This window comes from Aulonocara sp. 'chitande type north' Nkhata Bay, linkage group LG17 (assembly GCF_057382095.1).
Source record: "Aulonocara sp. 'chitande type north' Nkhata Bay isolate Kocher_YH1m ecotype deep benthic linkage group LG17, A_spYH_male_GT1.1, whole genome shotgun sequence".
In the NCBI taxonomy this organism is placed as follows: domain Eukaryota; kingdom Metazoa; phylum Chordata; class Actinopteri; order Cichliformes; family Cichlidae; genus Aulonocara; species Aulonocara sp. 'chitande type north' Nkhata Bay.
In genome coordinates this window covers 28,117,258-28,141,804 of record NC_141360.1, presented here as the reverse complement: position 1 = coordinate 28,141,804, position 24,547 = coordinate 28,117,258, and the positions used below count along the sequence as shown (strand labels likewise).

The following is a 24,547-nucleotide window of genomic DNA, read 5'->3' as shown; positions in this document are numbered from 1 at the left end:
AATGGTAAAATGGTAAATGGCCTGTATTTATATAGCGCTTTATGTGGTCCCTATGGACCCCAAAGCACTTTATACTACATTCAGTCCTCCACCCATTCACACACACATTCACACACTGGTGATGGCAAGCTACATTGTAGCCACAGCTGCCCTGGGGCGCACTGATTCAGTAATTCATAAAAAGTTGTGAATATAATATAATATAATATAATATAATATAATATAATATAATATAATATAATATAATATAATATAATATAATATAATATAATATAATACATTTGAAATGTATAAAATGTATTAGGGACAATTGGCATACCGCGAGTTACTCAGTGAGAGAAGGCCGTGAAGGCACCATGCATTCTGCTCCTCGCCGCCAGAGGGCAACAATGAGCTTAAGAGGTGGTGATGGCAGCCGTGCGCGTGCTGCTTCATCAGCGCTGAGGAAGAGTCACAAGCCCGGTTGTCATGTGTCTTGCTCTGTGGCAGGCAGTCAGCTGACAAATCCGGCTCCTGTGTGATGTTTACTTTCTGTTTTCAGCGCGTTTATCTGCGTTTTTTCTGAATGAATGCGGCGCTATGCTTCGCCCAGGAGGACCATGGTAGTCGTGAACTCGGTGTTGAAGCTGGTGCAGAGGCAGACGTACACCTGTCTGTCCCACCGATACGGGCTGTACCTCTGCTTCGGGGGGATCGTGCTCATGATTGTTTCCGCCTTTCAGTTTGGGGAGGTGAGGTTTCTTCTCTTGTTTCAGCTCCTGTCTCTTACAGACAGCCGCTTCTGCTGTCGAGTTAGCTAGCATTTACTTTCTCCTAACAGCTGTTTTCAGCACACCACCTTCCCACCAGAGTCCACTAAAAATTGCTTGTTTGAGCAGATCTTCCTGAAAGTAAACAGAAATGTATTGCATGTCTTTAAACGACACGTCTCCCCAGACTGCCTCTGTTCTGTGTGTATTCTCCATTAAAACCACTACTGTAGCTCTATTTTAATTAAACTGCCTGCCCCTTTTTTTCAGATGTAGTTTAGATTTAGTTACACCAACTGCTACTTGATTTACGTGGAATATCAGATACTAAATCTCCCAAAAATGATTCAGCACTGTAGTGTGCGTGTGATTTTAAAATCGTGAACTACACGGCGTGTTCTTCTGTCCATGCAGGTGGTGGTGGAGTGGAGTAGGGACCAGTATCATGTGCTGTTTGACTCCTACAGAGACAACGTGGGTGGGAAATCATTCCAAAGCAGGTAAAAGAAACCAACCTTGAGCTCATTTCATAGATACATTTTGTGTCTTAGAGGAAATCTATCTTAAGGCATTAGGAACTAGAAATCATAAAAATCTCAAAGCACATTGCACATTTTCTAATCCTAGCAGACAAGAAATGTGAAAGAACCAGACAGGGTTTAGCCATGCATGGATAAAAGTTAATTTACAGAGAAGTGTGTGCTGGGGAGGAAAACGGGGTTGTGGATTTGCAGTTTAAGCGCTGTCTGTTGAATTATGTGTGTGTTTGATTTATTATTTATTTTGGGGTTGTTGTTTTTTTTTGTTTTTTGCAGGCTTTGTCTGCCCATGCCTATTGATGTGGTGTACACATGGGTGAATGGCACAGACATGGCGCTGCTGAGGGAATTGAAGGCAGTCAAAGAGCAACTGGAGGAAGAACAAAAAGCTCAGAGGTAGCTTTATCTCCTAAAGTTCCCAAATACAGTAAAACTCAGCACGAAGGTCAGAGCATCATCAGCTGACATTGATTGGCTTGCTGATGCATGGGAAAAAAAGGGAATTGTGTGATTTTTATCCACCTCTGAAATGTCATCTGGTGTTAAAATAGACTGCAACAGCCCAATAAAATATAAATGCACTGTTCGTTTACACACAGGGAACGCCTGGGGAGAAACACAAGCGAGACAACTGAAGTGCCAAAAGACAGGTGAGTGTGATGATGGTGTACACAGTGGGTGTGTGATCTGTGAAGTTAAATAAGATGAAGTCTTATTTGTTTAGCAGTTCGTTATTTGGAGTACATATTTAGGGCGTGTGTGTAACAATTATGTGGCGACACAGTAGTGCGGGGGTTGGGACTGTTTCCTCACAGCACCTCCAGTTGTGCATGTTAGGTTAACTGTTTATTCTAAACTGACTGCTGAATGTGAGAGTGATTGCATGTTTGTGTAAAAATAATATGCAAGTTCAGGATTTAGATAAAGTGCTTGTGCTCAGTGTTTGTTGCAACACAGTCCACAAGAGTCTAATGCAATGAGAGATATGGAGAAGAAAATCTGGGAAGCTGGTAGCTGTTCTTGTGGACTTTGCCCTGTGTCCCCCACCTCGGAGGAAAATATAAGTTTTTAGTTTGTTTTGGGAACTTCTGGTGCAGCTAATGAACATTGAAGCCTAGCCTTCCTCTTCTGTGTGTTGGTCTGTGATTACAAATAGAAAAATAAATAAAAATGCACATACACACCTTAAGACACCTGCTGTTTTATGCTGGTTCTACACTATATTGCCAAAAGTGTTCTCTTGTCTCTTGTTTACACAGATTGAGTGACAGCCCATTCTTAATCCATAGGGTTTAATATGATCTCAGCCCACACTTTGCAGCTAAAACAGCTTCAGCACTTCAGAAGGCTTTCCACAAGGTTTAGGAGTGTGTTTATGGGAATTTTGGACCATTTTTCTAGAGGTGCATCTGTGAGTCAGACACCGATGTTGGACGGGAGGCTGCCTGCACTCCAATTCATCCCAGAAGTGTTCTGTCGGGTTGAAACCAGGACTCTGTGCAGGTCTATGTCTTTATCAGCTTTGCTTTGTGCACTGGTCTGCAGTCATGTTGGAGCATGAAGGGGCCATCCCCAAACTGTTCTCACAAAGTTCGGAGCATGAAATTGTCCAAAATGTCTTGGTGTGCTGAAACATTAAGTTTGTCCTTCACTGGAACTAAGGGGTTGAGCCCAACTCCTGAAAAAAACAAAAACCACACCTTAATCCCCCTCCACCAAACTTTACTTTTAACACAGTGCTTTTGTGTTTATCTATGCAGTCTAATGCAGCTAAGTACCACAGTTCTGCATCATACTGCTCGTCTGTTAACTTACAGAGAGGTTAAAAACAGGTTGCGTCAGTGTGGGTACATGGTGTGTTGAGTTTATTCTCAGACTTGTAGGTGTTGTGAAAAACCTGCTAAATGACTGTTAAAGTCGCAATGCAGTGGCATTGTGTGAACACCGAGGCTGATGTTGAAACAGGAAACACTGGTGGGTTGCACCACACAGAGGGTGTCAACTGATGGGATACCAGTTAGAGAAAAGCAGTTATTATTTTATTAACCAGAATGTTTACCATTGTTTACCATTTAAAGTTTACCATTGTTTTACTTAGCACTGTGATAATTGGCTTTGTTTGGCTTTTATTTAAGAAAAGGGGTGGTACAAAATTTTTTAAATCTTTTTTTTAATAAAAACGTAAATGCATAATGATATAGAAGTGTACATAGAGGTTTTGAAGAAACAGTATTTTATTATTTTATGTTTTCCTCTTGCTTAAATGATATCAGTGCACTGAACATCTCTTTGGATATTTCCTGTTTCTGCTCAACGCTAAAATGTTGGTAGGAAAAAAACCAGCCCCGTCTTTCTTCTTCCTCCTTATTGTTGACTTTTAACCACAGATACGCGAGGTGCTCAGTGCAACATTTTCATGTCTGCTAAATGCGTAAACTTCATCAATTTTATGCATATGTTTTAAACCACAGTGCAAAGGAAGTAGCTCTCTGAGTGAGTGCACAGGTGTAGATGTGCTTATTAAAGGATTATTTATTTATTATTACCCCTTTTTCTGGCCATTTGTTTGCAGTGTTAAGCCTGAATGCCTGCTGTCCCATTGCATCATCGCGCCCATGCTGGCCCTGGATCCCGCTCTGCCGGCCAACATTACGCTCAAAGAGCTGCCATCCCTCTCTCCCTCCTTCTCCGCTGCCAAAGAGCTGCTGCTCATGAACAAACCCTTCCACCAGCCTACCAGCTTCTCCTTGGTCGTCTTTAACTCGCAAGCTGAAGGTAAAGAAACAAAGAGGATCAGTAAAGGATGCTCTTTGAATGACTTCAGTCAGCCGACTGCGGGTGGAAGTGTAGTAGCTGAGCCTAGCGGGCAGTTCGTCACTACAAAACATGTTATTTTTAACTAATGACGTCAGTGATCAATACAGCCGCTGCAGCTGCCAGCAACAGTTTGATCTGCAAAGATGACAGCGGCCAGGATTGAATTATTCATATTCATGCAAGAGCGCTGACGTCCACCCTCTGTGGACAGTGCTAATAGTGTGACACACCGTACAGCATGAAGAGAGACAACACCAGTGGGAGAGCCTAGTTAACAAATAGTGTGTATAAGTGGACGGATTAAGAGATTTTTCTCATTCTATTTTAGTTTTTCTTCTTTATGTTTTACTTGTTCTCCCGACTCATTCAGGCTGTTTTTACCTTACATAGTTCATCGCACCCTTCTGGATCACTTTAGGCGCCTACACACACACACACACACACACACACACACACACACACACACACACACATTCATTTCAAAGAGGGCGGAGCTGTAAGTGTATACTTTTGTGTGCTTGAAGACATGAAACTATAGCAGGAGTTTAAATTTAATGATAGCGATAACATTAGTGTGGAAGCCAGATTAAATAATCAAGATCGTTGTGCACCGGCATAACACTTGTATTCAGTGCAGTTTCTAACACTAAAACCAGAATTTTGCATTCAGCTTTTGAGGAAACAACTGTGACATAATTCATCTCTAAAATGATGACATTCATCAGTTTTTGTAAAATAATTTAGGGTTTCATTTGCTGACAGGAAACTATTCAGACACAGCATTTAGCAGGCAGTTTGTTTAGTTTGTTGACGTAGCCCACACTTTCCCAGAGTTTGTTCCACTTTGTTTTGCACTTCATGCACGCCTGTCAAAGATCGAACTATGGAAACCTGAAGGTGTGTGTCTGCTGCTCACCATTCGTTCATTGCTCCCTGCAGCCATTAAAGCGTATACAGATGTGTCTAAAGAAGATCAGAAATTCTCTGTGTCCAGATGTTACCTGGTAAGTTTACATCTGTTTTAGCACTTTTTAAGAATTTTGCATTTATTCTCTTTGTGCATGTAATTAATTCTGTTAGCTTTTCCATTTATAAGAGAAGGCAATAAAACACCAAAAGGCTTTTATTTTGAACCTTTGTTGTTGTGTGTCACACAGACAACGGATAAAGAGGCTCCGGGTCTGACCCGCATGCAGACTCTGGCGTATCTGAGCGGCTTCCCTGCGTCCTTCAAGGAGACGGAGAGGTTGCGAGCCAAACTTCCATCTGTCATAACCAGCAAAATCAAACAGGTACCAAAAGTCATTCCTTCTGCTCATTAAATAAAAAATCTTCTACACCACCTTGCTAGAGCATGAAAATAAGGATGTTTTAAAGTTGGTTTTAAAACAGCAGATGGCAGAGTTGCACTTTGGTGAACGTGCAGCAGACGCTGTCACTTTATGTAATTGTATTTCCTACTTTCAAACACTGTATTATTTCCTCCCAATTCCTTGCATTAATTCTTCTTCATCTTATCCCTTATGTGAAATAGTGACATCAGAGCGATGCTAAAGGATGTTTGTATATCACCATCTCAATTACACCAGAGTAGAGAACTATAAGATACTCTCTGATCTTTTTTTTTAAAGCATAGCACCAAATTCTAAGAATAGTCTAATCGCAGAAGTCAAATCCTCCTTGAAGAGGAGATTGCACCTTCCTGCTAAACCTGCGTTTCTCTATTTTAATCGGTGACGTTGTGTTGTGGATAAAGGGCCTCTGTTTAGCTCAGTGTTGTGCTTGTGTATCTAATAATTTTCTCTAATCAGAACTCTGCTTTATATTTTGAGACAGAGGAATGCCACTAACAGGTTGGGATTACTCAGAAATAACCAAGGAAAACAAACCAGGCCAGGGCTGAGTGACCCTGTAGCTCCAGCCGACAGGCTGCAGGACAGGCCTGAGTCTTCTGATAATGCCCTCATGTGGCTGATGAGCACTAATGGGTGATGCATTAGATAAGGTCTTTCATAACTGCCTTTGTTTTTAATAAGAATTCAAAACAAATGTGTTATCAGAAAGTCTTACAGTGTCAGAGGACATTAAAGCAAACCGATAACTTCCAAAAATCCTTAGTATAGAAATTAGTATTTTTAATTGAAGCAGTTAAATAAATTAAATGAACTATTTTTATATTAATATATTTCACAACAGGGTACCCATCTTCTGATGATCACAAAGCTCAAATCATCCCAAACTGGTTTCTTGAATGTGACAGTATGCTCACTGTACTCATATAAGCACCTTTGAGATGTGGTAGAACGGGACATGATTACAGATGTGCAGCCGATAAATCTGCTGTTTGATAGTATCGTGCCAATATGCACCAAAATCTCTGAGCAATGTTTCCAGGACTCTGTTGAATCTGTGTCATGACAGTTTGACAGTTCTTAAGGCAAAAGTTGGTCCCACCTGGTATTAGACAGGTACCTGATAAGGACTACACTAATAATGAGCTATAACATGTAGGTTAACTGCATTTAATCTAACTCATCATTATCCAACCCAGCTGTCCCGTCATTCCTTCCATTCGTCTCCAAGTCTGCCACCATCTTGCCTGGCAGGTCATGTGATAATAACTAGTGGTATTCAGGCTGTAACCTTAGCTGTCCATGCAGGGGTTAACATTAGAGCAACTGTTTTCAGTGGCGCATTGCCAGCCAGCAGGCCAAAAGGTCACCAGGATTTTTCTGACCTCATCTGCACTCTTAAACACATCCTTGCATCTCAACCACACAGGAAAGATGATGGAAATAGTGTGTGTGTGATTGGTGTTTAGTGGTGGAGGGATTCTAGGTACACAGGCCACCACACAATGCTCAGTTTGGATTTCAGCATATTTCCGGGTGCTTCTTGGCCGGTTCTGTGAAAGAGGGATGATGTGCATAGTGTGGAGGGAGCGGCTGAGCGCTGAGGGGTGGCTGGTATTTATAGCTGGTGTTAGACCGACGACTATAGTGATGAAAGCTGGACCACAGCCCCGATCATCTGCCTGTGCTGTTGCCTGTCATGTCCTGCCCACTGTGTTTGTGTACAAGTCTGCTGATGTGATTGTATTAGCGTGCGTTTTGATCTGTAGAAGTGTGTGATTGTCCACGTGGTGTGCTGTCTGCTCCATGAAGTGAGGTTACATACAGTATGTTCACAGAAATACAGAGCAAATAAGACAGTCACAAAAATGTTGAATTTCTAAGACAAAGTAAACCGTTTGTACGTGCTTGGCCAGGACATCCTTGTAAAAGAGATTTTATGATCTTGATGGATAATTTTTTTTCCTGGTTAAATACATATGAAATTAATATACAGATGTATAATATATCAGCCAACTGTCATCTGAATGTGATAGAAAGTTTGAGCTGTGTTTGCTTTTATTACCAAGCAGTCTGACTAGGATTTAAACAACTATAAACACAGAGAAATGCCTTCGGTCACTCAGGCTAAATCAGTTTTCACAACTTCCTTGTTTCATTGACAGAAAGAATCCAGAACCCAGAACTTGAGCTATAGAAAATTTCAAAGTAAAAGTTGTGCCTCAGAACTGTAGCCAACATATTTTTGAAGGTGATCCTTTTACTTTGAAAGCAAAAGGATGTCACATTTTTCACAGGTTTCCTAAACCTTGGACAGTGTTTGTAGACTAAGTCCATCACTTCAATTCAAACTACGACAACAGAAATATGCTAGTGACCGATACAATGACAGCGTAGTTTTCCTTGACGACAGCTGGTTGCAATGTGCCCAGTCTGTAGACCTGGTGTAACCAATGTTTTTCCCAGCAACTGTTGTCAGTCTCCAACAATCACTCATAGACACTTGCAAAATACAAATTTTTCCCTAATAATCAGTGGTTGCCAGATGGTTGCAGATCAGTCTCTAGGCCTGTCTGTCTTGGGTCTTATTCAGTTTGAATCACAGTTGTCACAGGTTTGTGGACTGAAATTGCGATGCCAATGTAGCGGTCATCTTTTAGAGCTAAGACTGATTGTGATATGGGTTGAATGCTAGCAACCCTTCAGCAAGGACTGTATAGATCAGGGGTCCCCAATCCCAGTCCACAGGGCTGGTGTCCCTGCAGGTCTTAGATGTGTCCTTGATCCATCACAGCTGATTTAAATGGATAAATTACCTTCTCAACATGTCTTGAAGTTCTCCAGAGGCCTGGTAATGAACTAATCATGTGATTCAGGTGTGTTGACCCAGGGTGAGATCTAAAACCTGTAGGGACACCGGCCCTCGTGGACTGGGATTGGGGACCCCTGGTATAGATTCTTGACACAGCGACTGGCAGATAGATGCTAACTGGTATTTCTATAGCAAATCACAAAAACAGCTGCCTCATGGCGCTTTATCTTGTAAGATTGAGACCCTACAATAATATAGAACAAACCCCAACAATGGAACAACCTCCTTTAAGGAAGCACATGGCGAGAGTGGGAAGGAAAAACTCCCTTTTAAAAGGAAGAAACCTCCGGCAGAAGCAGGCTCATACTTGTGTGCTTCAGTGACCCACAAAGAGAAGGACGATGCAGATCGAGCTGCATGCTGCTGCAACATCCCAGTCCATCTGCTTGAAAAGATCACTCGGCACTGGGTTAATTACTTTATCCACATTGTCAACTTATTTTTCTAGACTACCGGTAATTACATTGTCCACAGTCCCTGCAGTGACACACGGCCCACAGTGATGAGGGTTTATTATGTGTTGAGAGTATAATACACACGGGACATGTTAATACTGTGGTGTGGAATAACTCGCGCAGCCGCCTGAAGCAGATGAGCTGATGAAATTAAATTTCACGACAACCATTCCCCCTCTACTTCAAAACAAGGAAACCTATCCATATATTTAGTGCCTTTTCTTTTTTTCTTTTTTTTTTGACAGTCTGTGTTCTCCCAAAATTAAGACAGGAAGTGGTCACATGCAATGACAAGAAAATTGAGGATTTTTCCACCTCTGGGTTAGCCGTTGTTAGCTGTGGAACCAGTTTGGTTTCATGTGTCAAGCATGCTGCTGTAAGCGGACGCTGCTGAACATAGCTCGACTGTTTATGATGAGAAATGTTAAAGCAAGACGAAGCAGTTACTGTATGGGATAGCGCTTAATCCTGAAACCCAGTAACAGTAGCACAAGAAATCATTAAATCACTGAACTGATATTAAAGAAGGATTATGATGTAATATGTTTTGTGTTTGCTTACATTAGTTTTTGTTTTTCAGCTTTATTGACAGATACAATGAAATGAAAAAATATGAAGATTTCCAGCAGTCCTTAAACCAAATGTCCTTATAACCAAATATTGTTGTTCATAATTTACTTAAATTAAAAATGAATGTACAAAATGTTCTTATGACAAGTATCTATAGGTCAAATTACCAAAGTTTGGTTATTTTTTATATTGATTATGATGCATTAGATAAAAAGGTTTGTGGGTATAAATTTACACTTCTTTGGAAAGCGTGCGTCTGTGTAAAGCTGCCACACACCTCTGCTTTGTGTGTATGTGCCAGTGCATTATCATGACTATAAAGAGTGCAACCTGATCTGTGCCTTGTTGTCTCCGGGCTGCGTCCCGCTGGGTTTATAAGTCCCAGCTAATCCGCCTCACCTAAAAACAGGAGCAGAGGAAAAAAAGCGGACGAGTGGAGGCAGAACACGATCTCGTGTGAAGGGACTCAAGAAGTTTTTCCTGTAAAGTAAAATACTCGATTACTTGCTGTTAGCAATATTTTACTATTGCAGCTCATTTTGACTATTATACAGCGCTTAAAGAATTTATTAGCTCACCTTTCAGAAACACAAGAAAATACAAATATCCAAAATATTTGTATTTTGTTGTGTAAGACAAAAAAAGTGTTGTTATTTGTTAGATAAATAAGAAAACTTAATAAGTTTGACCTGGCACACTGGACTTCTCTAAAAAGTCAGAAATTAACCAAACATAACATTTAAACCCTAAAACAAATGGTTTTTGTTCAGGAATGCAAGTAAATACTCAAACAGTTTTAGAGTAAAGTACTTGTGGACACTGGTGGATTTATCAGTGCAGAACCATAGAAGAAATATTTTGGTAAATATCAGCACTGTTAATCTTAGGGAAGCTGTCGCATAAAGCTTCCACTGTATAAATTTATTAAGCATTGCATATTTATATCTCAAGTTTTTTGCAGTATTTTTATATGGAGTTTATTTGTATATAAACATCCTTACCCTGTAATGCCTGTGCCATGAAGAAAACTTAAAAATTCAAAGTATTTAAAAAAACAGACAAATTCAAAAAAATAAGAAATAAAGTCTTTATTTGCATAAGAAAGTTTTAATTTGTATGATTTTTGTTGAATACAGGAATATTGAGAATTTATTGCTCACAGTTTGTTTATTTTAAGCAAACATATACAGTGGTAAAAATGACTAAAAAGTGTTAAAGGATTAAGAATATTGTTCTTTAATGGCTAAAGTGGTCAGAAAATGATGCAGAGTGAAAAAGGTGCAATATTTTACTTAAAAAAAAAAAAATGAAGCAGCTGAAAGTTTTTTGCTGTTCATGTTGTGGAGCCGTTTTTTAATGTTTGAGAGAGTAGACAAAAGGTTTTTAATATCCAAGGCTGGGGGCTCACACACTCGCACGCACGCACACAAACACACACAGAGGGCTTTGATGCCACACATAACTCCTCTGAGATCAGACAGAGTCATATTCATGTGACCCTGCTGGAGAAGATGACATCACAGAACTTTCCGAACTCTCACCTCTTTATACGCACGCACGCACGCACGTGTATCTATGACTTCAGAGGACCTTTACTGTGACTAGCTTATCTCTCTATCAGCTAACTTTAACTGTAACTACTGCTTGCCTAACCTTTTGAGGAACTGCTTTTGTCTCCATGGAAAGACTTAGTCAACTGTTTTTTCCAGTCATTTTTGTCAGCCTCATTTATCGCCGTCTTTCAGAATTTTCCCTCTCCTAGTCTCTGCTATAAGCTGCTGCTTTAAATTGAAATCTTTCTCACTGTTGCATATGGAGAGTTTTGATTTTCGGCTTTATCGGGGAGCATTTTTAAGTTGGTAACTCTGTCCAACTAGAGGTTTAGTGCTTTTAGGTTTTAGAAGGAGAATTAAGCCTTATGTAAAATGCTTGTTTTTACTTTTTGTGGATTAATAAAATAATAATAAGCCTATAAACATGTCAACAGCTCTGTGAATTGCAGCTTCAGTCCACTGAGTAATATTTTATGAAAGTTTACCACCATTAACAGCTGTCTTTAGTGCTCTAAATCTGTAGGTTTAGCATGCTTGGCACTAAACAGAAGCTACAGCTGAAGATGGTAAACAGGTTTTTAGTCCAAAAGTGTAATTTCAACCAACTTGATAAGTGACATTTGAATAGTCAGAAATGACAAAGTTGATAGACGATGTGTACCAAATGTGACTGCAGATTTGTATTTAAACACCAAAAAATGTAGCCCCCTGGTGGCCGTAAGACAGAACAACATTAAAAGGTATTGTGTGAATTGCAGGATCAAAAGTAGAGCCTAAACATTAGTATATCTTTATCCTTTATCCTCTGCTTCATTTATTTTTACCAGGTCAAGTAACTTATTAAAATGCTACTGCAAACCACTGGACTATTCTTCCAAGCAATTAACACTGTAATTGAAATGTGTTTATTTGTCCCTCAGTTTGAGTTGTACTCAGAAGCCAGCATCGCTCTGCTCCACCTCAACACGCAACAGGATTTCACTGACTTGACTCAGCAGGCCAAGAAGAACCTGACACTGGATGGGAAAGAGTTAACCATCAGTCCTGCATACTTGTTCTGGGACCTCACTGCTATTTCACAGGTAGAGTCTTCTTTTTTTTAATCCTTTAATAATTGGCATTTGGTTTATTTATTTATTTTTTACACAGTATTGCAAGATGTGTGCGGTAGGCACTATATATAAGATATATAAGATGTTAAGAAAGAAGTGTTGTGTGTTTGCCCTCCAGTCTAAACAGGATGAAGATGTATCAGCCAGTCGATTCGAGGACAACGAGGAGCTTCGTTATTCGCTGCGCTCTATTGAGAGACACGCCCCCTGGGTGCGACACATCTTCATCGTCACCAATGGGCAAATTCCCTCCTGGCTCAACTTGGATAACCCCAGAGTTTCAGTTATTACACATCAGGTAAAACTTGAGCCTCAACTTCTACAACAATAAAGGTCTGGCTGGAATACAGAAGCTATGCTTTTATTCATAGTTTATTGTGTAAATTAGCTAACTGCTCCTTTTGGATTTCCAGGATATCTTCTCGAACCACAGCCACCTTCCCACTTTCAGCTCACCTGCTATAGAGACCCACATCCATCGTATTCCTGGGCTCTCCCAGAAATTTATTTACCTCAATGATGATGTGATGTTTGGCAAAGATGTGTGGCCTGATGACTTCTACAGCCACTCAAAAGGACAGAAGGTGCGAACACAACATGAAAAGTGCTCACAGTGAAGTTTGCCCTGAAATATGAGCCACAGTTTCATTTTTTAAATACTGAAAACTGGCTTTATTTTGCTCAATTCCCTGCAGGTATACCTCACCTGGCCGGTTCCTAACTGTGCAGAAGGCTGCCCAGGATCCTGGATCAAAGATGGGTACTGTGACAAGGCCTGCAACAACTCAGCTTGTGACTGGGATGGAGGAGACTGCCTGGGTAAAGATATCAACACCGTTGCGTCTTTTTTGTAAATGGGCATGTTTGTGCTGTGTATATTAAATTTTTTAATCCTTCTCTAAAAGGTGCAGCAGGGAGCAGTCGATTCCCTGGTGGGGTCGGTCCCGGTGGGGCTGGAGGGGCCGGGGGACAGGTGTGGCAGTTTGCAGGTGGTCTAGGAGGCATAGCGGGGACATCCTACTGCAATCAAGGCTGTGCCAACTCCTGGCTGGCTGACAAGTTCTGTGACCAGGCCTGTAATGTACTTTCCTGTGGCTTTGATGTGGGAGACTGTGGCCAAGGTATGTTTAAAGCAATACATGTAATAGTGTTTGTTTTGTTTGTTTTTTTGGTGTTTCTTTTGGTTTTTACTATTTTATAATATAACCCTCAAAGGTAATCAGGTCTTTCTGTTGTATTATTTTAGGTTCAATACCTGCAAAAGGATTAATAAATTGGTAATATGTACAAATATAACTGCTAATAATATGTAATAAAATATGCTGACAAAAATCCTTTTAAAACGTAAACATTTTAAAATCATAATAGGTAAAATACCAGACTATGGTAAATTATGTTTTAAAGAATAAAAGATTTATTTTATTAATCTACTCACTTAGTTACTTTCTCATTTTATTATTTATTTAGTTACTCATATACATACTTGTTTATTTTATTGATACCAGAATTTAAATTACTCTGTTGCAGATTCAGCACAAAGAATAAAGTAAAAGCAGTAGTCTACACTAAAAACAAAAGACTTTGTTATACTTGGAACAGCCATATTGTCAAAATTGTAAAAATTGTCATATGCAACATGGATAAATGAAGATAACAAAAAAGACATAATAAAAACTATCCCCAAAATTAAAAAATTACTGCAATTAAAGCCCCAAAAATGACATGAATATACAGTAGCTTAGAAACTATGAGCACAGCTAAATAGAGAATGTAGAAAATATTTTTTTAATAAAGGTGAAGACGTTTTTCAGTTAATTACATTTTAAATGAGATGCAATCAGGAGCTGAAATGTAGAATGAACGTATGTATTGTGACATGAACTAGCAAAGACTGTGCGAATCGTTCCGTAAACAGCAAAGCTGTAAGAGATGTTATACAGTGTGTTTAACTGCATGTCCAGCAAATGGTGCAGAGGCTGGTCAGGATCCTGACAGAGGAAGCCGAGCAGTGTGGTGAATCAGTCAGGAACAGTATTGATGAATTTCCTCAGTGAGTAATATGGACGCATTCCAACAGCCGGCAGGTCGATAATCAGGTGACAGAAATGCTCCTTCACGGTAACATATCCAGGATTATGGCACTTTTCACTCACTTCTTCTTACTGCTCAGATTAGTGTCTCTGTCTTATCAGTATAGCCACACAATATATCAATATATCAATCTGTCTGCGTGTTTGTCTCTTTGTCCACCAACTCCTCCTAGACCTTTAGGAGATGAACAACCAAACTTGGCACAAAGGTGCATCGTAGGCCCCTGAATGTTCTGATCTGTATCAGACACCACAGTGTTATCATATTGCCCTCCACCCACCTAACAACAGGCTGAAATGACTTGGTTTTTGACTTTTTGCAGCTATAACATCTTATGAAAGCTAAACTATACATTATATATTGTAACGTCATTATGTTGCCTAGCAAGCACCCTTTTGCATATATGCACCCACAACTCTTTATAAAAGCTTTGCAGCACAGACGATACTGTAGCCAAACATGTATTAATAATATTACTAAGTATCCTATAAGAACTTATAAGGATTGACTTGTTTTTATGTTCTGACACCATAGTTCTTGAATACACAGTCTAAATGTGCAGTGTAATTTGCGTATGAACAATAAACAAGTTTATGTTTTTATTTAAAGTGAACCTTTTTGTTGCTACTAGCACCCTAAACATATTCTTTTGTCGTAGGGGGGAAAAAGACATTCGAAGTGTGTCCCTTGGGGAAGTGAGAACGTTTTGAAAGAACTCTTTTCTTTTTTAGAACACTTTAACGAGCTGCATCATGTGACCCTACTGAGGAACCAGAGCCACTACACGCTCCCTGTGGGTGAAGTCAGGCCGTATTTCAGCTTTGAGAAACTCGCTCACAGAGTCTCCGAAGCCCACATCAGCGAGAACCCCGTGGTGCGTCACACCTCTGTCGCAAACAAGTGGAAGACCATTCACCTGCTGCTCCACCCTGGTTACAACGCGACCCAGATCCACTACAACCTCACTTTTCAGAGAGACGACGACACAGAGTTTGCTATGAGCTTCAGTGTGGCTGTCGACACCCGTGAGGTTTCTCAAACTAACGCGTCCCCGACTTCAAGCAAAGATGCAGGAAAAGAACCGAACGCGACTCCGACCCCGGACCCAGTGTTCCCTTTCTCTGATATTCCTGAAAACAAACGAGGGCCTAAGCTCAAGAAAGGGCGGCCTGGAGATCCTCAGACTATCATAGAGGTTCCTTCTTTAAATGTGTCACTTTTACCAGCTGCTGTGCGCAAAGAGCTTCAAAAGCTGGAGGAAAAGCTTCTGATCGGTGACATTACTATGAAGGGTTACAATCTCACAAAAGCTGAACTTTTAAAGCCTTACAAGAACCTGGCGGAAAAGCATTTGATCCCTGATTCACAGCTAGGCAAAGATGATGCGAGCAGAGTCCAGAAGAAGTCCTATAAAGACTTAGACGGAGAGGATTTGAAAGGAAAAGATGAAACTGGAAATAAAGAAGAAATGTCTAAGAAAGATGTTGCCGTGAAAGACAAACCCGTTACTCCTCTCGTACCAGTCCACATTGATGATAAACTTCTGAAAGATTTGATAACTGAAAGACCTTTCTCTCTGAAAACTGCGATTGAGAGGCCCCTGACATCAAAGCTTTTAAACAGACTTTCCCTCCAAAAAAGTGCGGAGAGTCAGGCTGAGCCGGATAATGCTGCTGCAGTGGGGAGAAGGCTCCAGCACTTCATCTCCTCAGACCGAGGCTTCCTGCCGTGGGAGAGGAGAAAGTATTTCCAAGCTTTACTTGAGGTTTGTACATCCCTGTCTTCAATTTAAAGCTCCACTCAAAAAACTTGATTAAAAATAAATAAATTTGTGTTTACTCCACAGGAAGAGGAGCGTCTTGAGAGCGAAATGGCGTATGAGACCGATGGCACCGCTACCAGGCGAAAGCTTCAGGACACTTTTGCTGACTCGTTGCGCTACGTCAACAAGCTGCTCAACGGCCAGTTTGGCTTCACGTCTCGCAAAGTCCCCGCACACATGCCGCACATGATCGATCGTCTCATCATGCAGGAGCTGCAGGACACGTAAGTGATATTCTGTCTTATCAAATCAGATTTATATAAATATATTTCTATTTCTATACATGCTTAGAAACAGCTCATCTGTTTCTAAACAGTCATTATTTATATCAACCACTCTGCTTGGTCTTCTTCAGATTCCCGCAAGAGTTTGACAAAACATCGGGCCACCGTGTTCGTCACTCTGAGGACATGCAGTTTGCCTTTTCATACTTTTACTTCCTGATGAGCGCTCAGGATCAGCTCAACGTGTCCGAAGTGTTTGATGACATCGACACCGATCATTCGGGTATCTTGTCTGATCGTGAGATTCGAACTCTCGCTACAAGGATCCACGAGCTTCCACTAAGCCTCCAAGTTAGTCAAAACATCTTTCCCAGCGTACATGTCAGTAAACAGTTTCCAACAGTTCCAGTTTTGAGTTTTGTTTTTATTCTTCGTGCCGTTTTTAGGACCTGACAGGTTTGGAGCAGATGCTGATAAACTGCTCTAAGACACTCCCAACTAACCTGACCCAGCTTCACCTGGTCAACCCCACTCAAGAAGCCTACTATGATCCTAGCATGGTGAGATGTACAGCTGGCTTGACAAGGTAATATTTATTCAGTGTTGAATTATTTGGCTGATTTTCTGTTTTCCTAATCTGCAGCCTCCTGTCACAAAAGGCCTCATCCTCCACTGCAAGCCAATCGCAGAACGTATTCACAAAGCCTTCAGAGACCAGAATAAATACAAGTGAGATTTAATTTATTTCAATGTGTACGAGTAGTTGTGTATACTAAGCTGACAGAGCGCTTTTGATGGACAGGTTTGAGATCATGGGGGAGGAGGAGATAGCTTTCAAGATGGTGCGGACCAATGTGTCCCACGTGGTCGGCCAGTTAGATGACATTAGGAAAAATCCCAGGTGAGGAGAACTTTATATTCCTTAGAAGCAGATGCTTTTTCATTGTTTTACCTTAATGCGGTGCAATCAAAGTTTACATCTCTGCCATCCTTGTTGTTGAACTGTGTTATTTTCTTTAATTTCACCAAAAGGAAGTTCATCTGTCTGAATGATAACATCGACCACAGTCATAAGGACGCTGCCACAGTGAAAGCTGTGCTGAGAGATTTCTACGAATCAATGTTCCCGCTGCCGTCCCAGTTTGAACTGCCCAGAGAGTACCGCAACAGGTTCCTGCATATGGAAGAACTCCAGGAATGGTATGTTTAGCATTTTTAGCAAGTTATATCCATTAACTGCCATCTAATAAGTGCTAACTTCTAAATAAAATAATATCAGAGTTTAAGTTGTTAGAGATCTGTCGATAGAGTTACACAGGAATATGCACCAATCAAGCAGAAACCGAACCAAGAGATTCAGTTTAGTGGTTTGAATTAGCAGAAATGATGTCTCACAAATAGGGATGGGTATCGTTTAGGTTTTATCCGATACCGGTGCCAAATCGGTACTTTTGAAACGGTGCCGGTGCTCAAACCGGTGCTTAAAGAATGGAGAACACAAAATTGGTCCAAAAACCTCTCATGTTCAGCTGTTTTTTTGTAAAAAGATAACAATGTTAGCCTTTTCTGCAGCTATGGGCCATATATGGTATCACTCTTGGCTGGAAGCAGTGCTTAAACAATGGAAAAAACACAAACTTTGTCCAAAAACCTCTCATGTTTAACTGTTTTCCACTTTTTCTTTGGTCATTTTAGCCTTTTTGGCCAGGGTGAAGGGAGTATCTGCCATCAAACAAGAAGACAGCCGCATGTAGCTATGATGATGTTTGCTAGTTCACCTTACATGCATTAATGTAATAACGTGGTTAGCCTACTCAACGTAAATCACACAAGAACAACATTAAGCTACTCACGCAGAGAAGAACGGCTGCTGCTGCCATCAAATACGGCGCATTTCTCGGCTTTTAAAAAAACGCTATGCTTCGCCAGGTGTTTCATGAGATTCGAGGTGTTACCTCCTTTAACACTATCACAGTATCAGCTTAAAGCACTTGTTGCAGGCTGCTGAGTTTGCATATTTTGCTGTGAAGTACAGCCAGACTTTTAACCGCTTCGCCTTGGACATTTTTAATCTGTAGCTCTGTGCTAACAGAACGTACGTACCTGGCCCCGCCTACTATCCTCGGAAACGTAAAACGATTGGCTAAAAGTGTATCACAGCTCAGGAAAAAAAAAGCACCGAAATAAAGCACCGAAATGTGCGCTGCTTTTCGGTCTGGTTACTACCGTTTATGTCAGAACCGGTGCCATCATGGCACCGGACACCGGTACCCATCCCTACTCACAGTTAGCAACTTCTAGCCACCTGTTACAGCACATATCCAGCCTCTGCCTTACCTCTGCCTTTGTCATGGATTACTTCTAAGCCTTAATTAAAAGGGCGAGTTATTTAAAAATTTGCGTCTGTAAAGTTGGTCTGAAGAGGACCAGAATAATTTTATGTATCAGGCTGTAAACAAGCTTATTTTTGCTAGTTTGGCATTTTAAGTGTGGAGGTGGACTCACTTTTGGAGTGAGCATCAAGTGGTCATGCAAGGAACTGCAGTTTTCAGCCCCAGAGGTCGCAGCTGGGCTAAACAACCTTTAGTTTAGACTCCTGAAAATATCAGAGAATTCAAAATTTTCATCTCTCTGATTCAGTGAACACAGATTTGTGGAAGCTGATCCCCCCTGTAACATTGAAATTTATGGATGAACTGCCTTTAGGTTACATTTAAATTGTCTGCTTTGTCAACTGCAGCGAGGAGTAGGTCACCAGAACAGTAGTGAATATTTTTAATCACTTTTGTTACATGGCATATTTGAAAGCTTTGTCTATTAAATATCCATAAATAACAGGAAAATGTGTAGTTTTTTGTCAAATATGGCAACACCTTTTGGCAACAAGAACTGAGATGCTTTAAACTAAGGCATGCACACAAATATAACTTTAAGCTCTGACTCCTTCCCTCACAGTCGAGCTGTTTTCTCCATTCATACTAAGGTATGAATTAGTGTCTGTCACCACGCAGGACAGCGCATTGCCATGTTGGACCAGTGGGAATCCCTCTGGAGAGTTACAGGGCTCTTTGTCAGGGATCCTGCTCCTGCATTCAGGGCGCTTCACCAAGGGAATGCAAGCCTCACATAGAGGCTTTGTAATTAGACCGAGCCGCTTCAGATGAATCACTAGTTTTAAGATGCTTGTAAGATCATTAAATGGTTGAGACTCTCAACTCCACCCCTTCCTTTCCACATCTATTTTCCATGTCTGTTTGTAAGCTTGACAGGCAGATGGTGTTGGGTGATGTCACCTTGTCATTCCATTGCTGGCTGTCCTCTGCGTACTGCATGCTTCCTCCTTGTTACATCACACCTTATCATCCACTGACCTGCCACTGCGAATGTTTACCTAATGCAGAACGATCATTTGACGCCTGCCTCTGTACCTGTTGGAGTTGGATTGAAGTTTTTTGTTAACTGATTGAAATGTGTTGTTTCCCAGGCGGGTGTATCGGGACAAGTTGAAGTTCTGGACCCACTGTGTCCTCGTGACCCTCGTCATCTTCACTGTCATATCCTTCTTCGCCGAACAGGTCAGTGTTAACCATGAACCACGCTCTGCTCATTTAGACATTCAGACAAAGATACACACAGAATTTGCTTGCACACCTCTCCGTTTCCATGATTCACGCTTGAGTTATGATAACGGCCTTCGCTACCGAAATTCCTCTCTGAGGAGCGTCCATCTCGTGTGTCGAGCTAGTATGACCAGCTATGTCGTGACCGGCCTTTATCAAGATGAAAGACCCCAGCAGCCTTTTATGGAAGGCAAGACTTAACTGTCTTTGTTAACTGGGATCAGACAATTCCTGCTATATATTGAACCTTCAGAAAAGTTGCATTTCAAGCTGTAATAATATACAGAAAGTACTTAAAATCATTTTAAAAGCAGGAAAATATTATTGGACACATTTCAAATTCTTCCTCTTTGGTGTTGGAAACGGTTTAAAACAAATGCCACGAGTTGTTTAACAAATACTAGTCGACTGTTCTGAGGTACCTTCCTAATCCAGAGGTTTCCAGTTTCTCCTCAGCGAACTAAAAGAAAGGTTAATAGTTGCAGTGACCTTAGGAGAATTTCCTTCACAGAAACCCACGGGACCAGTGTGTCACACTTGTCTTGTGTCGTCACTGTACACAGACTGACTTCTGATGTCTTTCTGGCACTATCTGAATCTGGCTGCCCTTCTGTTTATGTCAGAGTTTAGATTGGAGAGATCAAATGTGTCTTCACTCCTCAGAGGGAGGTGATTTTACTCGGCTGCTCCATGTCTAAGATTATCTTTGCTTTCTTGAGTTACAAACATCTGAGGGGACTCTGGTATCAAAGCCTTGATTGGTGAAATTAATAGTTTGACATTTTGGGAAATATACTTGCAGTCTGGGCACAGTTACATGAGAACATTGATGCCACTTATAACCCTTTGCTGTTGCTAAAAAACCAAATGAAAAATGGTGCCAATGAGGAGGTCGAGACGTGGAGTCAAACTGCCGACCTTCTGATTTATAAACCTTTGCTTTACCACACACACTGTATCCTTTTGACAGTCGTGAAAAATGAAATGACAGCAATTTCCTGTGCTGTGATTTAAAAGTCGTGTTTTCCTATTTTTAATAAAGAAAAATGTTATTTTAGATACAATAGATCTGCATTTGGCAGCAATAACTTGAGCTAGATATTTTCTGTATGACTTTCCCAGTCTCACATATATTGCTGAGGAATTGGCATTAATTCATGCACAGCTCTCTTAAGGTCTCTGCACAGCATTTAAACCAGGTTGAGGTTCATTCTTCCCTTTTTCAGCCTTTGTGCTGTAGATTTACTGCTGTTCCTGACGCAGTTTGGGCCAAGCTTTAACTTTAGGCCTCACACTTGACTCTAGAATACTTTGGTATACAGAAGAGTTCATGGTTGGCTCTATGCCTCCAAGGTGCCCAGGTTCTGTGGTCACAAAACGAGCACAAATGACTACCCCTCCGCCACCGTACTGACAATTGGCATTAGGTGTTTGTGCTGTGTTTGGTTTTCTCCCGACACGGTGCTGTGCATTATAGCCAAATATCTATACTTTGTGGTTTGTTTGACTTTGCAAACCTAAGCTGTGCTGTCATGTTCTTTAAGACTGAATAACAAGCCATACTTACTCAGTGTTTTTCTAATTCTGCTGTGATGAACTTTAACATTTAACATGCTAACTGATGCCTGTAGAGTCTAAGATGTAGATTTCGGGGGTTTTGTAGTTTCTCCATGAATCACATGGTCTGATCTTGGAGTGAATTTGCTTTGACAACCACTCCTGGGAAGATTGCGGCAATATATTCACACCGGAATTTGCCAGACCTGCAAACTGCCTTGACCTTTTCTTTGCTTTTATAGAGGTGCTCACATTTGCTGATGATCATTTAATTAGGTGCATTATAGATTGGATAGATAGATCTCTATCTCCTCCATGTCTGTTCAGAAGGAAGTTAATGACCTTTATTGCCACCCCTTTCATATTCAATCAGTTGTTCTCCAGGTTTAGTAGTAGGGCTGCCACAAACGATTATTTTGATAGTCGACTAGTCACCGATTATTTATGCGATTAGTCGACTAATCAGATCATCATCCACTGGACGTAAAACTACAGCTTATTGCACCAGCAGCATCTGCTCTTATATAACTATCATTAGCTTACAGCTTTAAGCTTTTAAGGTGCTAACTAAAAATAAAGACAAGATGATAGTTTATTAAATTTTAATGAAATTTGCAGATTGTTTCGGTGAAGTTTAATAAACTCCTTGCTATCTAAAATATAACAGGACACCGGAGTAAATTCTCCAGCATCTCACACTTCTGATAATCAGCTGTCTGCTTGACGTTTATTCAGCTGTGTAAAAACTATAACTTTAATCTCAGACAAACCGATTTACTCAGGAACAAATAAAATACTAAAAAAAAAGGCAAACAATAACATTTTAAGTTATCTAAGTGACTCATATATATTTAACCTGAGTAGCGAAAGACGGCGGTGGGTTTGAAAACAATTTGCCGGGAGTCCGGTGTTCTCACAACGCTAGTGACCTAGCCCCCGGCTAGCTATCGAGCTAGTGGGTAACAGACGTCTCCGAAAACGTCGGAGCGCTTTTGAAAATATGTGGTGTCCTGATAAACTGAGCCGATATTTGAGGTTTACACAGCTACATTCTCGCCTGAAAATATGTTAAACGTTTATTTTGTGACCCAGAAAGAATAATAAGAGTAATATTAAAACTAACTAGCTACCGCCATTGTTGGAAACTAAGCTGGGCCGCGCTATGAATTCTGGGACACAGCTGCTTCTCTTCTTCTTCTTCTTCGGGGTTTAACGGCAGCTGGCATCCTTGTACATGCAGTGCTGCCATCTTCTGTTTCAGTCCGTTATTACACTCTTAAATCCTGCTACTTAATTCCTGCGTGTTTTGCGATCTTACAAACCTTCAAACGACGTGTCGACTATTAAATTTGTCGTCGACGATTTTGATAGTCGACGTAATCGTGACTAGTCGACAAATCGTGGCAGCCCTATTTAGTAGTGACATTTCCTCTTTCCCCTGTTCCTGCAGCTCATCCTGCTGAAGCGAAAGCTGTTCCCCAGACGCAGGATGAACCGGGAAAGCAACCCGGAGCGGGTGTGAAAGCGGAAGACTTCCCTCTCTTCATTTTATTGAACAACAGCCTTGGCGCCTCCGCTCCACCTCCACAGTGAGCACAGGAGAAGGATGCAAGCCAGCTGGAAAAAGCAATCCAAGATCCTCGGCGCAGAATTGCATCACCGTGGATTTGAGGAGAGACTCGTGTGAAATGTTAATGAAACATTTTTCAGAAGATGATAGACAGGGCTGGCCGGTGAGGAGAATAGCAGCCAGACAGGAGGTGCTCATAAATCTTCTTCTCTTCCACTGGAGGCACCCGAGACTTTTTACACACCACGAACAAGCAACACTCCTTCCACCCTGCACCACCCTCCTTACGTCCTGCCCTCAGCATGCCACTGATTAGTATTCTGTTAAAGTGGGAAACACTTGATATCAGCATGTCAGTGTCTGTCGAGACAAATTTAAAGGTTTTTTTGTTTGTTTGTTTGGTTGGTTAGTCAGTTAAATCTGGTGGTAAAAGTCTCTTTACTGTTTTTTAATCTGTTTTATATCACTGTAAGTTTTTGGAGGGTTTTGTTTGTGTTTGAGGATGCTGCCTTTGCTGCTGGGATGCTGACAGACTCATAGAGTCAAATGATAATCAACACAGTCATTACTTCTAGTTCTTTTGTGTTTATGTTATAGCTAATTTTAAAAAGATTGAGGATCAAATTTATACATATAGGACAAATAGGAATAGGTGATTAAAGTGTTGGACGCCATATCTTCGTCTGCCATATTTGAAACAAGAAAACTTTTAGTGCCTTCGTTGTTCATTCCTGCTTGTTTAAATGTTTTTGTTAATCTCCCTTTGGGATTTTAAAAGGTCTTCTTGTAAATGCTAATGATATCTTACTCTAATCTTGTGGTTTACAGTAAGAATGAATGGGATGCAGGATAATATGAATATAATTCTCTGCGTGGTACAAATGTAAGTGATTGGTGGAGCTATATTAGAAGTAATACTACAGCTTTCAAAGCTGCCTGTACGTGTGTCCCTGTGGGACTCAGCAGGCTCGCTGCTGTCTGAAATTCAGACCTCCTCAGCATGTTCTCTAACTTATTTTGATTGTATTGTTGTGACAGTGAGCCCCGTGACTGACACAGCCGATTTGAGTTCTAGAATGTAAACGATACGCAAGTGTTTTCCTCTGAACGCCAGTTTTATAGTGTTTCTTATTATAGTGACAAAAATGGAAATGAGCACTAGCAGCTGTCAGCATTTTGCCACTGTGCTCTGGGTTCATAGGATGTGTGTCAGCAGATGAGACGCTGAGAGCCATATTTGGAAGATGAATTTACTCTAATTGCACCAGTTTCGTTGGTTTAACAGAAATAAATGTGATTTGGTTCGGTCAGCTTGGTGTTTTTGTCAGTACTGTTCACATTACTCTTTCCACACTTACTACAATTTTATTCCTCAATTCCTCACCTCAGACTAATAATCAGGGCTCGTCAGATTTCAGACGTCAATAAATTTACTTTTACAGGCATGTTTAAGGGACTTTCAACATGGCATGGTTGTTGGCTGTATACCTGTGATGTGAATCTCCCGTTCCACCAAACCCCTTAGTGCGCTACTTGGTTGAGATATGATAGCCGGTGTTTTTTTTTATTGTCATGTTCAAGAAACAGTTTGAAATAATCTAAACATTAAGAGATGTGTATTCCTGCTGGAAGCTGTCATCAGAA

The 24,547-nt window shown here is 40.8% G+C and overlaps 1 protein-coding gene across 1 annotated transcript; it reads left to right on the top strand.

The window, feature by feature from the left end:
• The first annotated feature begins 432 nt into the window (after positions 1–432).
• gnptab (N-acetylglucosamine-1-phosphate transferase subunits alpha and beta) lies at positions 433–24,366 on the top strand. Its single transcript, XM_086268251.1, has 21 exons — positions 433–731; positions 1,164–1,249; positions 1,565–1,684; positions 1,888–1,938; positions 3,861–4,063; positions 5,045–5,109; positions 5,263–5,397; positions 11,828–11,989; positions 12,138–12,317; positions 12,433–12,603; positions 12,715–12,838; positions 12,925–13,140; positions 14,842–15,875; positions 15,957–16,156; positions 16,288–16,507; positions 16,603–16,716; positions 16,800–16,885; positions 16,959–17,057; positions 17,189–17,356; positions 19,641–19,731; positions 22,784–24,366. Exons 1-21 carry the CDS (start codon positions 570–572, stop codon positions 22,853–22,855), a joined length of 3,759 nt encoding a protein of 1,252 aa, XP_086124377.1. The 5' UTR covers positions 433–569; the 3' UTR covers positions 22,856–24,366.
• The last annotated feature ends 181 nt before the right edge of the window (positions 24,367–24,547 follow it).